The sequence below is a fragment of the Bombus flavifrons genome, chromosome 1 (assembly GCF_040668555.2).
Source record: "Bombus flavifrons isolate JBK064 chromosome 1, iyBomFlav1_principal, whole genome shotgun sequence".
In the NCBI taxonomy this organism is placed as follows: Eukaryota; Metazoa; Arthropoda; class Insecta; order Hymenoptera; family Apidae; genus Bombus; species Bombus flavifrons.
In genome coordinates this window covers 7692509-7710183 of record NC_138442.1, presented here as the reverse complement: position 1 = coordinate 7710183, position 17675 = coordinate 7692509, and the positions used below count along the sequence as shown (strand labels likewise).

Sequence of the window (17675 nt, the reverse complement as noted above, 5' to 3'; positions counted from 1 at the left end):
AATTAAGCTGTGAATCAACGGAAACGGAAAAAAGCGTAATCGTTCGAAACGACGTGATTGTGTCGTTCAAATATTTCATAATTTTCGATGGGAAAACGAGGGTACGTTACTCGATGAAGTTCGTTCGGTCGATTCAAAAACAACACGCGCGTTTCGATTTACTAAGGAAATTTATGCGCGCAAGAATACACGCTGTCGAGTTTTATTAATACATCTTACGTGACAAACATTGGCACCTGATTATACTCTGGGTACACGCGACTATGTAAATCAGTATATAAAGAATAATTTGAAATCGGTTGAATAGGATAAAATTTCGATGTACGCGCTCTTCATTTTCTCGAGTAGTAAGTTCGGCGAATAGATCCGCCGGCGAGATGATAATTACAAAAATAGAAATAACGAGAGCAAATGCCGATCGGTCAGTCCACCGAGACTGAGATTATCGCGAGAAGCCAAGCGCGACAATTTTTTGCCCCTGCGATTATTACGAAATTTGTACGATCAGCCGTGTATTATGATAATGATAGATACGCGTACGTAATATCGGCGCTGCAATAAATCCGCCCCGCTATCGGACAGATAAGCGCTCTCATTAAACGTACGGAAACTCCTATAATAACAGGATAAATCAAGTTCACACGTGGTAAAACATCGATCGCGCAAGAAATCAATCAATGTTTCACGAGTTTGAAACAACTCGATAACGCATTGATTTTTACGATACGTCTCAAGTTCAACTCTATCATTACGTTACGGTTACCGTGTCGTTTGATTACCATGTTTACATTTCCAATCACATCTCACGTATATAAAAAGATACACACTGAGAGGTAGGTCGTTTAATTTACAATTCAACCGAACGGACGCAATGATTCTCGACGAAAATGAATTCCAAAGATTCGCTGCGATGATTCATTCGAACGAGATGTCGCGTGTTGACCCGCTCGATTAAGCTCATTGAAAGCGAGTTCGTAACTCGTGACTACGGCCGACTACGCGAACCTATAAAACTCGAATCAAACAAATTATTGTCGATAATCATTCCCTTGACGCGAACGTTCGCTCCGCTCGTGCCTCGGTCGACAAATTGTCGAGAATCGTCGCGCCTCTTTCAACCGACTCCACCGGCTACTTAAGCGACAGCAAACATTGCGGGACAGCTTACGGTATATGTGTACATACAAGTATGTACAACTACACAGCCGAAATCGGTTCTCGAACTCGCGTGATTTATCGCTGCGTTCCGAGCTAGCGAAATCGCATTGGTCGTAGAAGCTTCACCATCTTTCCACTCAGATCCAATTGAATTTTTCGGTTTCTGTAAACGATGGAAATCTAATTTGCAGAGAAAAGATTGTCGTCGACGCTCGAAACGTATAGTCATTTTTCCATTGATGATTTCGAGAATGCGCACGAAAATATGATTTTGCTGGCGAAAAGAGAGTAGGATGACGCTAACCGAAAAGCGATCGGAACGTTCTATTAGCCGTAGTAACTAGGAGAAAATAACGAAATTTCCGGCAATCCGAAGATAATCGAAGTCGCTCGAAGCACATCGATCGAATACTTCGTTTCGTTCGACGAGATTTGGTCGAAAGAGAAATTTGTATTTACGAACGCTGGCTGCCGTAAATTACTCGACAGTTTCAGGTTTCGCGTGCACGTTTGTATTATGGCCACGAATTCGGCGCTTCGCTGTAACTCAAACAAATTACGACGGATGTGTGTCAAAGAGTCGAGGACTCGACCGAATAAAATCATAATAGACATATGCGCAACAGTGCACCGCGTTCCGAATAACTTACACGACATATCGAACGTTATGATTACAACGTTCTTTGCCGAACAACGACGATTATAGTTGGTTCAATGTTTCGAGAGAAACGACGGCTGCCCTTATACTTTTACTTCTATATTGCCATTAATAGATGTTAAACATAGTTCTGTTTTACATCTAACGAAAGCTTTTAAAAGCTTGCAGCAATCTAACATTCCTACGCTACTGCTTGGAAATTTCAATAGCACATCCTGCGCATAGACTTTTATAAGGACATTCTTCGTTAATTATCTGGCTTACCCTTCCTTTAGCACAGGGAATCTCGGATTTATTGTCGAGAGCAGGTAGAGAACGCAATAAAAGACGGCGGCGGTAAAGCTACCACCAGCCAATTTGCCCACAAAAACATACTTAATTGTACGATGGCGTTAGGCCACGTGTACTATTTTGTTTGTGCTCGTGCGACGGAAGTAATCGTCCACCGGTGACTTCTTGATTTTTATATAAACAAGAGACAAATCGTCTGTGATTAAGCGTCATGCAATCGAGCAACGATTTTTCGAACAATGTTTTTTCCCATTGCGAAAGGGCGAAACTTTAACGTTACTTTTTTAACTGCGAGTAACATTTACGCCAACGAATTTTTTCCCAAGGCCATTGGCCACATGGCCAATTTCACTGGCGAAGTATCGATCTAAATCTACCTTAACGCGCGTTCCGGGAATACCAAATGATTTGTCGCAATCGTTTCGTTGCGCGTATCGAATATTCGCCAATAAGCGTGTCATTTATTATTTTCCATTGCGCAGCATGCGAAATGAAAAGGGTACTTTATGGCAGTGAGAGAGATATATTTAGACTACCGATTATTCACTGCCTTTCCATGTGCATCAACCGTCGGGATAGAAAGGTCTCAACAATCGTAAAACTGGAAAACTGTATTTTAATGGACTTGCACACCTGTCGTAGCTAAACTTGTCTAGCGATTAAAGCTCCAAATATTTCAAATGTTTTTGAAGTCTATCAATCTATGAAACTCGAATTTACCTTGTGCGTGAATTTTGTATTTTGTATCTGGAGTTATGAATTTTAAATGTCGAGGAACTTTCGTGCTTGAAAATTTCCAAAATATCAGGCTGGGAAAAATCACAAGAGACTGGAACATTGACATTTTATCGATGGTTACTTGATAACTGTGATAAAGAAGGAAATTTCAAATATTTACAATTGCTTCTAGCAGTTGGACGATATATTTTTAGAATTACCATATTGCTAGAAAAAAACGAACATATGTGTGTCTAGATTACAATGGCGCACAGTCTCTAAATTGGATCGTTAGATTACAATAATGCTTGTATTATTTTGTCTAATATTTGTTGGTTATACTACTTCTATTATGTAAATTCGATAAAAAAATTAGTCAGTATATTTGTCTAAATACCGTAAGTAGCTTGAATTCTAAGATTAAAATGTAAAAATAGTAAGCAAGAAATACTTGATTATACGATTCGTTACGAGACCAGTATACATTTCGATGTTTTCGCGCAGTCGATGTAGTGTATCATATATAACTGGACGATTCAGCAAATAAAAGTCTTTCACACAGTATTTTGTCCATACAAAGTCGATTTAATGATCAATTTCAAATCCTCATGTAAGATAAAACACGTAGATGGAATTTTTTAATATCGAAAGAATGCATTTTGTAACCTACGCGCGGATGAATGTTCAACAAATTTCTAACAAACGTTAACGACGAATTTGGGATAAAATTTAGGTTTGTAAGCATGGAATATATATATATATCTAAACGTGTACATATGTTTGTTCGATGTAATCGTCACTGTACAGGTTAGTTTTTCACAGCGCAGGTCATTTTATTCATAACTGTTTAGTCTAGACGTATAAAAGTATAACGAACCAAACCACACATAGCCATATTCGATATACAGAATTGTAAACGTCGCAGAACGGGAAACGCCTGCCGTTTCAACGGTTAGCTTTAAAATACGTACATATTATTATGTAAATTTCAGTACAGTTACCGGCTCTGTCAACAATACGTTAAATCGACCATTTTGCTTATACTTTCTCGTATACATATTGCCGTAGTAAATATGTAATTTGGTGTATCGTTTAATTATGTGCGTATGTTTTTATATAAAAGTGCATATGTTGCATGGAAAATGAAAAAAAATGTAGCATAGAGATTGGATATAGCTGTAGTTATGCACATGTGCACGTCTACGTATATTACAGCGTCGGTTAGACATCAGCGCATGTCACGCTTCAAAGTTTGAAAAATAAGCAAAAGAGCGTCGTCTCTCGACGCTTTCCGACATAATCTTTCGCAAAGAATATGTTTCATAAAGTGAACGCCACAAAAATCTGACTACAAACGCTCTCTCTTTTTTGGAAAGAAACAACGCGAACAACATCTGTATAACACTCCTATAACCAACGGAATTAGAGATGCGACAATCAATGAAACCTCGGAAACTGTTAATCGTGCACCGGCATACAACACATGTTATGTATGTTCGTTCTTAACCGTATTTTCGACTAGTAATTTTAAGCAATTACACGATACGCTCTATAATACGAGATCCCAATCGACAGTTCCTAAAACTAAATAGGAAATGTTTCACAGTAATTAATGTCATCGTACAAATGCAACGAGGTTTGTCAACAGACGAAGCGTCGTTAATGATAAAAACTAAAATGGCCACAGAATTAGTCAGTCACCGATACGTATTATCAAATGAGATAAAACAACATATTTTAATGAGATTTAAAAATTAGCGACGATGTTGCACGTGAACGGACGACTGCCACCGAAATATCAATGGAATTTGCGGAATTTGAAGGAACCCTATATCCGAAAAACATACATAATGATCGATCGGGAAAAGAAAAATCGAAATGTTTACATACCCTTGCTCGAGATCGATACACGTCGAGCCGTTCCTAGAGGTAGTGTGGCCGTCTGGCCTCGATCAAGAAAAAAAGACGGTTCGTACGGTTGTCGGTAATTTGCTCGATACTTCTAACCACTGGAACGTGGAGTCATTGTCTTTAGGCGACACCGCGTTGCTAGGAGAGCCAGTAGAGGCTGCGTGTAACAACTTTTTTCAACCGGCGCGCACACGTTTACCAAGCGACTGGTACAACGATCGTGTTCGCGAAACCACCGTCACTGACAGACTGTTCGGAACTGCTCGATTCGAGGCTCTCTGGACTGAAGTCGTTTACGACTTCCCTGGGGAAACGTTACTCGGTCTTTCTTCAACGCGACGACCGGTGGACGCGGCGAAACCAGAAGAGGGATAGAGAGAAAGAAAGGGAAAGAACGAAACGGAATCAAATTTGTACGCCAACCAATCGCAGCGCTCCGTCGTTTATCGCGCGAAAACCTTACAAGTTGTGTAGTTTTAAACACTGCCATTCCTCCAGACTTTGTTACACGTGGTAATTCATACGATTCAGACTACATAGTCCAAATGTATATCTTAATCGATGGAACACGATATAATTATTAGGAGATCGTTATCCGTAATTTTATTTCTGATTTACATTCGTCAGATTTTAGTTTACGATGCTCATTATTTGTCCTTGCATGGATGGTCGAATGAATATGTAGTGGTAAATGTTATAGTTCAATCGTAAATACCGAAGCCATTCGGAAGAAACAATTTAAAACTTCGAGTCATTCAATATCATAGTCGAGCAATATAATTGATGTTCAACTTGGAAATATCGTAAATTGTACACGAAATGAAACCTAAGTGACGTTAAAATTATGTACAAATTATGTAAATGCATTTGAATTAGATAGTCATAATGCTGTTTGATGCACTGTTAATCTATGATTTTATGTTAGTTTCATGCTCACTGAAATGTGCGTTTATCTATATGCAACTGAACAGGTTGGTATGCACTTACCTTTCGCTCGTTAACATTTAACTCGAGAAGTGGATTATCATTAGACAATGGTACACGGTGTTTCGATTTAATTTACGAGGTGAGATATTTGCAAGGATTTTCTTTCAATGGGTGAAATTAATGTATAAATAACGCGATAACGTTGTTCTCGAAAAATTTATACAGATGCGCTATTATGTAAGGCGACAGGTGATTATGCATACGTTAGAGTGCAAAAGACACTGAAGTAAAAAGCGTGCGAAAAAGTTTCACGCTGGTACGATTGATAACGAAAATGTAAATATATTCGTCATCGATAAAAACTTACTTAGGTAGTAAGATTTCAATTTTTACGTAAATACTTTTTATCTGGACGATTAAATTTAAATAAAATGTAAATAGAGAAAAAACGCAACAAAAATATAACTTTCAAACGTAATAGAATAGGAGTTTCGCTAGAGAATAATACGCGACACTTTTTTAATGTTTATTCTATATAACGAGGAGAGTAATAGGGGCAGCGTAAAACAGTGCGGCTCGTTGCAAAAAAATGTACATTACGTTTATTGATGGTAGCTCGCGAAGCTCCTCGTGAATATCGAATGGATTACAAAGAGGCGCTTGGTTTTAAAGGTTCGAGTAATTTACGATGCAACACGTGGTACGATACACGACCGATTGTGTTGCTTCATTGCTTCCTTTTGTTCCCTCCTTCTTTTCCTTCTTTTTTTCTCACTTGAAACAAGGAAAAAGTCCGCTACGAACCATAGAGAAATTGCTATGATGTTCCTATAATTCCTGTGCTTCGATTTCTCGCGTTTATCCCGTTTTTTTTTTCTTCTCTTTTCTGTATTTTTTTTTTATCAATCCTTCCGCGTCTCGATCGAAGAGACGAGAAGGAATGAAAACGGGCTGGTACTTGGTACGAGGGGTGGATACACGAAATATTAATATTCTCGTCCGACTGATACAGGCAAAATGCTACGGCTTGGTAAGGACAGCGACCGTTTATATTATTACTCTGTGTGGTAATATTTATATATATATATATATAATATATATATACTTCAACGTACAAACTATATTGTACCTTAGTAACTTCTAAACGCAATGGGTACAAGGGTAGTATTTACACAGCCTAGGACCATTAAACCAGGGTCCAGGATTACGCGATACCGTTTCTCAGAGAGATCCTAAGATTTCACAATCGATCGACCTATCTTTTTTTTTTTTTTGTTCTGAATCGAACGTGATAATACGCGATCGTTAACGGCGTGACAAGTATCTTCACGTTTCTATCAACTAGTTATCAACATTTATACATAATACAATCGGGTTGTTCGCACGCACGCACTCTCAGCCCCACTCGTAGGATTGCGTAACGTTTCTTCTCTTTTCGTTCGATCCTTCGATGACCCCATTTGCATGGTCCGTGGATTCGTGTGTATACGCATATCAAACAAATCGGCGCGCGAATCTAGCGCGGTACATACTCGTCAATGAAAATACTTTCTCGATAATGAAACTTTCGTGAAAAAACTCTCAATCGCTCTTTTCCTCTCACTCAGTTATAGCTCGGTAGAAACACTCTGAAGATGTACAGATCTGTACAGATCGTTGAATGGACATTACACAGTAAACGAACGAACCAGTCAAAAGTGAGAATACGATTTCGGTTTGTACTTGAAAATTAGACGAACATATTTTCTAAACAGATAGGATAACAGGAACGAAAAGCGAAAGTATAGCTTTACTGCTATGTAATAAATAAAAAGACGGGGTTCTTTTTTTTCTTCTTTTTTTTTGTGTGTGTTTTTAGTCAAACTCGATAAAAATTTCCTGACGCTGCACATTCCTACCGTGATCGGGGTGCACCGCTGTGTTTCCGGATCTTTTACGCACGAAGAAGCAGTTTCGTCGTGCGCATCCTCGCCTTAGCAAACACCACGCACGCTTCTACGTAGCCTAACGTTCCGAGAATTTCGGCGTACAGCTACTATTTAAATAAAATACCGGTGAATTGATATACGATCCTGTAGAACGGCGACGCGCGATTCTTTATTCTTATCATCGGTGTCTCTTCGTGCGTAAAAGCGCGAAAGGACGTAAGATGACATGGCACGATACCTTAATCATTAAAAGAGAGAGAGAAAAAAAAGAAAAAGTAATAAAGAGAGGGTCTATAAAACCGTATTTAACACCCTTTACGCTTGAAACGTTTTACATTTTCCTACTGTTGTACGTATCCGATGATAGTCACTGTTTCGTTGCTACCAACACAAAACAGATGAAACGAACAAGAACTTGTAATTCGATATTCTCGCGTACGTTGTATCGCAAACGAACATAAACATTGTGTCTAATACGATTACAGCAACTGTGAGAAATGTAAGACGTGTCGAAGAAAAGGAGCCTAACTCGTCTGTTTCTATACGTATTTACATTTTGGCGCCTGTAAATTGGCGCCCGGAATATGGGATAGCTAATTATTATTATAACTTGCGAATTATGCATATCGCGTCAACGAGGCTATCGTCGATGATCGGAGTCGGTCCCCGATAGACTGGGCTTCTTCAATTACGAGGCTCGTATTTAACTCTACTACTTCGTATTTATTATAGACACGCCTTGTGCGATTACTTAGTCTACTCGTATTCATTTCACGTATAACGTAAATAGTTTACGTTCTTACGCTTCAACGATTCAATATTCTGAATTAGATCAAGATATACGAGTGTTATTGTTATCGGGAGAAACATTGCGCAAAATATTGTTCCGTTCAAAAATAGGCCTTGATATTCTTTTCTTTCGCGTGAAATTTCATTTTTCTGTAGAAATCGCCAACATTGTTAGCGTAGGCTACATTTCTGTTGTAAACATAACCAAGTTGTGGAACAGGTTGCATCGCACTACCTACGTTCTTACAGTGCGCGATACAAGAGAAAATTACAATATGTAAAGCGACGATAATACGCGCGTCTATTTTCGTACGAAGTTTAATACGAGCCTTCTAACGACGCAAAGAAAAAAGATGAAATTGACAAGTCCGCTTCGTTTAAATTGCAACACGTTTCTGGCAAGAGCCGATGCACGGTACCTCGAGGGTCGGTGCACGCCTCATAGTCGTATGCCATTATATTAAAATAAGAATATAAAATTATAAAACTATCAACAAATGTACACATCGATAGAAAACATCTCAAAAATAATAAAACTCCAATAAGAGGAGAAAGGACGCGATCGACCTTCGGGTTTTAATCGTAATTCTTCCCATCTACTTCTTTGCTCTTTTCTCTACTTCTCCGCGATTTTTGAGCAAAATGGCATAGACAGTATACGTACATACATGCGTGAGTAGATCTTTGCGATTGCAAATAATTATCGATAGGCCAACAATGATCTATACGTTGCCAATATTTCGCTCGTTGTCATTTGAACCTGTTATGGAAATCGATACAATTTTCCAAGTAATCGAACTTTCAGTTACGACGCTCGATTGAAACTCTCGTCGGTTAACAAACCTAAAACTAAAAACCAAAAACCAAAAACTAAACGTAAATTTAATCGAATGTAAGAATAAGAAAGAAAATAACACGTGAATAAGTGATTTTAACCCGAAAGTCGATTATTGTCGTAGCGTTGTTGATATACGTAGATTGAGCTTTGATCAAAAAGACCAATTTCACGAAAAGAACGCATTTGTGCATAAAAAGGTAAGAAGAAAAGGAGAGGAAAGTTGGCGTATATTTAAATTTTTGGCGTATACGTTGACCGATATTTATAGTTCGAGGGTAACTTTTCCATATCGGCTAGAGAGATAAAAACTGCAGGGTCAGACGCATCGGCGCTACTTATTTCGACTACTTTCTTGCTTGAATTCTTTGTGCTATCATATTCCTTGTCTTCCTTTTTAAATGTCATTCAAAAAGAGTTGTTCTAAATAGCTTCTTCTTTTTTTATATCGTATCATTTGTCATAAATGATCTAAAACCCTGAGATGCAAATTTGCGTTAACGTCGTCTTAGTCTTTCTTTTTTATGGAAAAATTGTCTAAGTGATTCGGCTGATTTTCAAAGTGTACCCTCTCAGCACGCAATAAATCATTTTCATTCAAACTTTACAAACTTAAGAATACATATACACTACTTTGTGTTTATTGTTTTCGTCGAAATTGGAAGAGAGTAAACTTTCAATGGACGTGAGTATAAAAAAAGTACACTTTCAGAACATATATAACACCGTATTCAGGGTTTACTGCGTGCTGTGAAATATAATATAAATACTTTAACGTATAAAAAGAGCGATGTTGTGCGCAACGCAGCTAAATGTAATGAAACCTTTATCGAATTGAAGTCACGACCACTCGGTCATGTCTCCAAATCGGTTCACCTAAAAATCGTTGTAAGACACCAACAACGTAGAAACTTCCCCGAACGAAAATTAGATAGTCAGAGCGATAGCGAACTATGTATATATGCCTTTCCAGCAACGATATATTAGAAAAAATGTAGACAGTTAAAATTTTTTACGTTACAATAGTGTGATTACGTTAGCTAACCGTTACTTTATGTAGTAAAAAATTGTCAAGCTACACGAGTCTACGATAAAGTGTATCAAATTCTTTTACTTTTTCTAATAGACATCAGATAGTTGTATATACCTGTACCTAGTTCGCGGAACAATCGTCCATTTTATTTTTAATAAAGTGCGATTTCTCAATGAAACTCACTCGTTAAAGTTACATCTTCGTTAAAATAACTTCTTCCATTTTCCTCTTATAAAAAAGCTCACTACCGTTCTGATGTCGTTGATAAATAATGACTGGTACTATTCGTCACTTTAATATTCAGGTAATACAATGTATAAAAGCATAATTTTAGCAAAAACAGCTGAGTCATGTCTGAGCTGTATATACTTGTCCGTGGCAGTCTCAAGTTCGAAGATGTTCAAGATTAATTTTGCATTTTTGCTTCTTCGCTGCGAGTTGAGAATCGTTGATGCTATACGAATGGTTACGTAAATCTCCTTAACTCTGTAAGCATTCATAATGCTTTCAGCATATCCTTCGACATTCTTCATCGTTTTAAGTAGAATTCTCGGTCGATTACTTTTTATAAAGTAATCGTTTGTCGACATTTCCTGTCTACAGCGGTTCTTTTATATTCTTCCTGTTTCTCCTTCTCTCCTAACGAGCGTTCACACTTGCTACTTACAACGCAGAAAGTAATGCTTCCTCTCATAAGTAATAAGTATCGATAACCAAGCGGTTGAAAATTTTAAAGTGTGACGAACTTTCTTACCCCTTTTAATACAACGACGAGATAAAAAATTTGAATACACACGTTATTCTTTCAAACGAAGGATATAAATTGTTTAGGGACGATGTTCGCTTTAAAAATACGTCGAGTCCTCGCAATATATTCCAACTTCTCCGTAGAGAGATCACCTCCTTTAACAAAGGACAAAAATTTGAAATGCAGTTCGCGACTTCGAGTCGAGAATACCTATGCGTCAGCATGGTAGTAGGGACATGACTGGAAAGTACGATACCAGTCTCTTGTTGTTCGTTATGTAATGCATTTTCTGCGTTCTCTGATATCGCTCACATGTTATACGCTACGTAAATCGGATCGAGCTGGTCCGCTAGGAAACCATCACGCAAGTGCATTCGTTGCTTCTCGCCACGCGAATTTATTGGAACTACTCCGGGATCTACTACGACTACCACACCGACTACCAGATGGTGTTCTTCTAGTACAGCGCTGGTAACTAACGCCACGAGATCTAAAGCTTCGCTTTCACTTCCGTCGAGTTCCACCACTACTACTAGGAGGTTGGTCCATGTGAATACGGCACTGTGAATCGTACAAATAATTTTTATCACAACCGAAAAGAGAACTATGTTTGAAAATGTGATGTCTATTTTCACATTGTTATTCTGCTTACCATTCTGCTATTTTCTTGTGACACCTCATTACGCTGTTTTCGATATCGATCGGGTGATATCGCATTCCTCTAAGTAAAATGGCTTCGTCGAGGGCGCCAACCACAAACACAGCATCGTGTAACTCAGAATCACCAGGAACCAGATCCGCCTCGGTAGATGTGTCACCGGGAATGTCACTGATAACCGACTGTTGAACGCTTTCGGTACGTCTTAGGAAACCGAGATAACCAGTTCTGGCGTAAACTTCATTCGTGTTTCCTGTTACGAGGCGAGCGTTAAAATGATCCGCGTAGTCGCTCTCATCGCCATATATCGTGAAATAGCCACTGGCATTGTGAGCAGACTGCACCCAAATTTCGCCTAAATGAGAATCTCCGCATTGTCCTTTCGTTTCTGGATTGGCAATGATTACTTTCACTCCTGGTAATAATTTGCCTGATTCCATCAGGCACAAAGAGTGCGGACTACCTCTTTCAACCAGAGATACTCGGTCGTTGCGCAATGCGCGGAGATCAACGTATACCGTAGAAGGTTCTGGGCTCGATGCACCCTGCGTGTCAATTGTATTATTTAACATCGAGTAACAAAAACCTTAGCAAAATGTTAAATAATCTTTGGAAATTTGGAAGCGATCGAACCTGTAAGCAAATAGCGGTGTTTACTCTACATCCGAACGAGGTCGAGACCGCACGAGGACTCAGACCCAAAGCGGAGAAGAGTTTACTGAAGCTCGTAGTAAGTGCGATTCGCGGTCTTTCTTCAGCGACAACGACGCACGTTCTAACACAGGCCAAACTAACGCCTCTCGCTTTCAGAGCATGAACAGAAGAACCGAGACCTTTCGTGCACAATTCCATCACACCGTAAGAACAGAATGTATCTCTTACTCTGGATTGACTAACTGCCGATAGCCACAATGCCGGATTGGCTTCCACCTACAAACAAGAATATTAAAAGCTTCCTTTTCGTTCCCACGTTTACGATATGGAAACGAACCTCCGACGGTGGTATAAGTATGGAATGATGACCGCTGTATATACTGCTCAAACACCAAAGAGCGAATCCTAATCCAGAGTAGGGGTCCAAGCATAGAGCGATGTGTCTAGATGGATACAATTCGCAGGCAAGTTTCATGGCACGACAAAGAGACGTCACCGCTGCGTGGGACATTTTAATTCCTGCAAGCATCCCTGTCGTCGAGACGCTGAAGTCCAAATAAGCCAGCATCTCCGCTGTGGGCGCTCGGTACATAACAGGTAGCTTCTTCTTTGGCATGTCGTCCATATCGAGAATCGTCGGCCAACTCTTAATGTCGACAACATTATTCGCTTCCTGTACAATAGCAAGGAAAACAGCCAAATTAATCATTCGTGAGATAGATTTTAACACTTTAACCGCTTTAGTAGAAATCCAAGGATAACTCAGGAAGATATTTGTTGAGCAACGGGGGTAGAACGTAAAAGTTAATCGTCAAGATCCGTTCAAGCTGAGCAGTTAAAGGGTTAAACACAAGATACTGATCGTGTTACGTAGAGTACATTAGAATCATAACGTATCGATGTACCTTTGTTTTCAACAGTTTCAGGATATTTTGATTCGTGAGCACGAGCACAGACTTACTGACGTCCACGATCATGCGAACGGTTGGTAAAGTGGTTTGGAGGTTTTGCGGGTGAGGTGGCCTAATCGTAACTGGCACGGCGCCAACATACAGGCAACCATAAAACGCGCATATCAAGTCAGTACCAGGAGGAAATATTAATGCCACGTGATCTCCGGTATTGATTCTTCCACGATCTAACAACAGATTGCCGATCCGTTCGGCTTTCTTGTGCAACTGAGAGCATGACAAGGAAGTTGCTACGGCTCCTTTTGCATTCAGCGACGTGAAAATAACGTGGTCGGAGGTACTGACAGCACGCCATCGAAGTATTTCCGAAATAAATTGATACTGCAAATCAATAATATTAGAATGTAAATCGCAAAACGAGGATATAAAGTTAAATAAACGGAGAAATTTTAGTAACAATTATCTTTAAAAAGAAAAAACAATTTCTAGCAAAGACGAACCTTTTTAGCATTATCACTATCCTCGTCTAGGACACCCATGTCTCGTCCTTGGGCCGAAGCTAGTCTATTACCCTGAACAATGTTGCCCACCATGACACTGGCCGGACCAACGTCTGCAACAGAATCCCCCGCTACACGCCCCCGCACCATTCCGTTAGTAAACCAACACAAACACTCAACCCAATAATGAGTAGCTCACACACTCTCCCCTGACTGAGGCCGGAAAATCAAAGCTAGGTACGTGAACTGGTTCGTTATTGTCGAAAGGTGATTTACGCGCGTCCTTTATATCGACGTGCTCTGAGCATTCCATGGACTGTACATACTTATCAAACAAAAATCAATTCGGTGTTTCTCGAAAACGTGAACGTCTGGTGAGGTAGCGATGTGAAATTACAGGAAAGCATCGTGTAAAAAAGAAAAAAACATGGATGCAACCGATCGAAGGTAAAAAGGCAGCTTTTTCTTTTCCTGCACGCGTGAAAGTTCAGAGTATTTGTATTTACAGAGAATATCAAGAGGAATCTCACATCGCTAGAAACAATTCGTCTATAGGCTTGGACTACTACTAGGGTGTTCGGAACTCAGCCAAAAGAAAGAAGGGCAAAAATAATAGAATAACATGCTAAGCATTAAATATTTTTAGTGTTGGGTGGGTTAACAATACATGATATGTAGCAAGAGACAGTTATATACTTTGTACATTTGTGCTAAGTTATTGAAGCCTACTGATAACTTTGTAAGAAAGCGTAAGTGTTACGTTCCTTCACGTTAATGAGAATTTTTGAACAGAGCGATATTGTGACCGCGAATTAATTATAAAAGAACTGCTCATTCATTCTCCCAATTAATCATTCTCATGTACATTTAAGCGAAACGATCCGACAAATTGGTAAACCTTCTATCAATACAGCATCGTTGTGCGCCGTTAAATATTCAGCCTATCGAACCTTGTACCAATTTCTTGGATCTTCGCTTAAATTATAATAGGCAAAGAAAAAACGAAGTAATGTTACAACAAAAAAGAACGTATATACGTCTTTGTACTTGCTGACATTCATGTAATTCATCGAAGGTCCGTAATTTTAATTGACACCTGGTTCGGGGATAGTACTCACAGGTGAATGTGCAATCTCTTACCTGAATGGACTTCGCGTGGTTTGGGTAGATTGGTAACACAAGTGTGCGGACAAAGAAGAACATTAGCCGGGTGTAGAGTACCCTCTAGGAAACGTCGTTTCGTTTCCGACAAATGAATACCGCCCAGCGGTGTTTTCGGAAGGTAATTTGGTGGAACCAACGCCAGACAATATATTCCAACAGCGTGAATGGAATCTACCGCTTGAAGTACTCGGGACATCCATTGGAAACTCTGAGGAAATAAACGTCGTACAGATGTGTATCGTACATGTAGAATTCGCGTCGTGCGAATAGCGATTCGAGAGTATCGTTAAAAACGTACTTCCTCTTCGCTGCAGTCGGGTCTTTGTTCTGCAACGACGCATATTCGCTCGTCCCTGAGGACGCGTACGCTGAAAACGGCTATTCTTCCACGATAAATGAACTTCATGGGTTCAACGGCTAACACAGTAGCAATGATATCGTCGGCGTTATGTTTCCTTCCCGTGACCGTCATAAGACCATCGCGCGAACCGCAAACGAACACAAGACCACCAGGACCCAGAAAACCCAATAAACCAGAACGGGTGTATTCTACGTCACCCAGCGGACTTCCATCGGCTTGAAGCGGGGAGACTTTAAACGTATTATTCGTCAATCCCTGTAATCCCCAATATTGGTTTCCAGTTGCCGAACTATGCACGCAGATCTCGCCTACTTCGTCGGTTTTGCAGATGAACGGTTGTCCTTCCATCTTGATCACAACAACGATACCTGAAGAAAAGGAACGTTTCCAATTTCGTTCGCTACGAATCGCTTAAAGTAGAACGGTTTGGGAATGTTGGCATAGAAACATACTTCCGGGCATCACTTGGCCACAATCTTGAAGAGTCAAGGAAGTGAGAGAATTCTCTTGATCGACTCTGACAACACCGTAACTCAGACCAGACATAGAGAGCACGCCTCGTCCAGTGGCGTTTACTCCAGCACGGCCTGGTCTTCTCACCGATACGGTGAGAGCTTCGCTGGAGGACGCGCACGGACACACGGCATCAGGCCGCAGACCTTTAGATTGGAATACCGAAAGGAATTGGTCGCAGGAAGAAAGTGACCAGGGATTGGCACCGTCCGCGACCAACAACAATCTCAGTGACGACAAGGAAATGTCCTTGTGATCTTTTGTGGCAAGAAGACCCCAGTGGAGGTCTCGCGATTTCACCACAGCCACGCTGGCACGATGCTTGGTGATCATTTGCATCCAGCTCGCGGGATTTACTTTCATCAGAGCGTACGGAATAAAGATCACGTGCATCCCGTTTAGAACGCTGGTGAGGGTGCTGTGCCACAGGCCAACCTCTCGTTTGAAGTCTAAAACGCAGACGGCGTTCTCTCCCTCCGTGTAGCCGCAGGCTTGCGTCAGAGCTCGACAATGTGCCAGCATCGCCGATCTCGTCACCGTCACTCCCATCACCGACCCGTCCTTGTCCGTGGTGTACTCAATGTACGCCGGAGTGTCGTCTGTTAATCGCGGCGGTGGCAGCCAATCTTTCGGCGTTTTGCCCAGATGTTCCGTAACGAACCAGTGAAGCTTTGGCCAACCTTTGAATGCCACTACCTCGCCAGCCGCCGTTTTTGGCAGACCTTTCAGACAAGCTTCGCTGGTTAATGCCACCTAGAAACCATTTTCGATATACTTGGAGAGGAAATTCGGTAGAAATAGCAGAGCAAGATTGTTACTTTGCTCGTTGATTCACCTGAATTCCACAGCTGCCTAAAAGAAAACCAATTTGCTGGGAGCCTGCGTCTCGGCGCGTCAAAGGGACTTCGATCGGCACAGGCACAATGCCGGCTTGAAGACAACCGTAAAATGCGCACATGAAGCTAATGGGGTCGTTGTTTGGGTAAACCAGGGCAATTCGATCGCCAGGTTTCAAACAACAATCCCCGCCACGACTTAGAGCCTTGTTCAACAGCGTGTAGGCTATTTTATGAGAACGACTCAGAAGCTTTCCATAGGTGAGCGTTACGCAAAGCTTGCCGTTTGGATCGAGAACCGTTGCCACTGGTGCCTTATACGATGCCGAGCCATACCTGTGAAATTTACAAAAATTTACGTTTTCTTCAAAACTCTCCATCGTCGAATTATCGATGATCCAAGAAAAAGCAAAAGAAAAAAGTACAACAAAAGTACAACCCTCGTCTGACCTGCTTACCTTTGTATGGCGGCCTCGAGCGACCTGGGCAATCCCGCGGCGACCGACAGTGGTTCGCCAACGGCGGAGGTCATAGAGCCGCCTTCCGGTTTCGGAGCGTTAGGATCTTTGGGATTGGCCGCGATTTCCAGCTCGATATCATCGTCCTCGTAGAATTCAGGCAACGGTCGTCGTTTCGGTCGTTTCAAAGTATTCAGCAACTGTTGAATCTTAGCGGATACTTTCCAGCGGCCGGTAGTGCCGGTGTTGTTCTGATCCTCGACGACGTGATAACGATTCACTCGATCAGCTCCAGGTCGCCTGGTCGACTGCTGTGCAGCCGGAGTGTTGCTGGTGTGCGTCACGTCCGGCGGCTGGATGTTGCAGTACGCGTGAGGCGTGTATTCCGCGATATCTGTGATGTCCGCGCAAGGAGGTCTCCTAGCTGGTGGTCTCGGAGGCGGAGGCGTGTCTCGCGCCGAACCGGTGCTGCTGGTATCCGACAGTCCTGTGCCTAAAATTCCCCCATGCAATCACTCCGACAGCCATGGGAATCACCGCTTCGTCGTTATTTCTCGATGGTACTAAACTGCTGTACCACGAGTCGCTTGTCTCGAGTATCTCGAGTATCACAACGGATTTGCAT

At 41.1% G+C, this 17675-nt stretch overlaps 2 protein-coding genes across 11 annotated transcripts in view; both read right to left on the bottom strand.

Annotated features, from left to right (window-relative positions):
* Ae2 (anion exchange protein Ae2) overlaps positions 1-5304 on the bottom strand; it is a 42113-nt gene extending 36809 nt beyond the window's left edge. The window contains exon 1 of the mRNA XM_069123778.1: positions 4715-5304. The gene's annotated coding sequence lies outside the window, so the exon portion shown is untranslated. The remainder of the gene's footprint in view (positions 1-4714) is intronic.
* Positions 5305-9427: 4123 nt separating this feature from the next.
* The window catches only part of DIP2 (disco-interacting protein 2), a 37685-nt gene continuing 29437 nt past the window's right edge, over positions 9428-17675 (bottom strand). For 8 of the 10 annotated variants that reach the window (XM_069123165.1, XM_069123187.1, XM_069123171.1 and 5 more), the window contains 11 exons: positions 17051-17543; positions 16592-16928; positions 15696-16509; positions 15181-15611; positions 14859-15090; positions 13719-13849; positions 13213-13599; positions 12645-12980; positions 12287-12583; positions 11648-12198; positions 9428-11556 (listed from right to left, as the gene is read on the bottom strand). In XM_069123165.1, coding sequence (XP_068979266.1) covers positions 11304-11556; positions 11648-12198; positions 12287-12583; positions 12645-12980; positions 13213-13599; positions 13719-13849; positions 14859-15090; positions 15181-15611; positions 15696-16509; positions 16592-16928; positions 17051-17543 — 4262 coding nt within the window. In that variant the 3' untranslated portion in view covers positions 9428-11303. The remainder of the gene's footprint in view (positions 11557-11647; positions 12199-12286; positions 12584-12644; positions 12981-13212; positions 13600-13718; positions 13850-14858; positions 15091-15180; positions 15612-15695; positions 16510-16591; positions 16929-17050; positions 17544-17675) is intronic. The other 2 variants (XM_069123130.1, XM_069123197.1) reach the window with 1 other exon arrangement.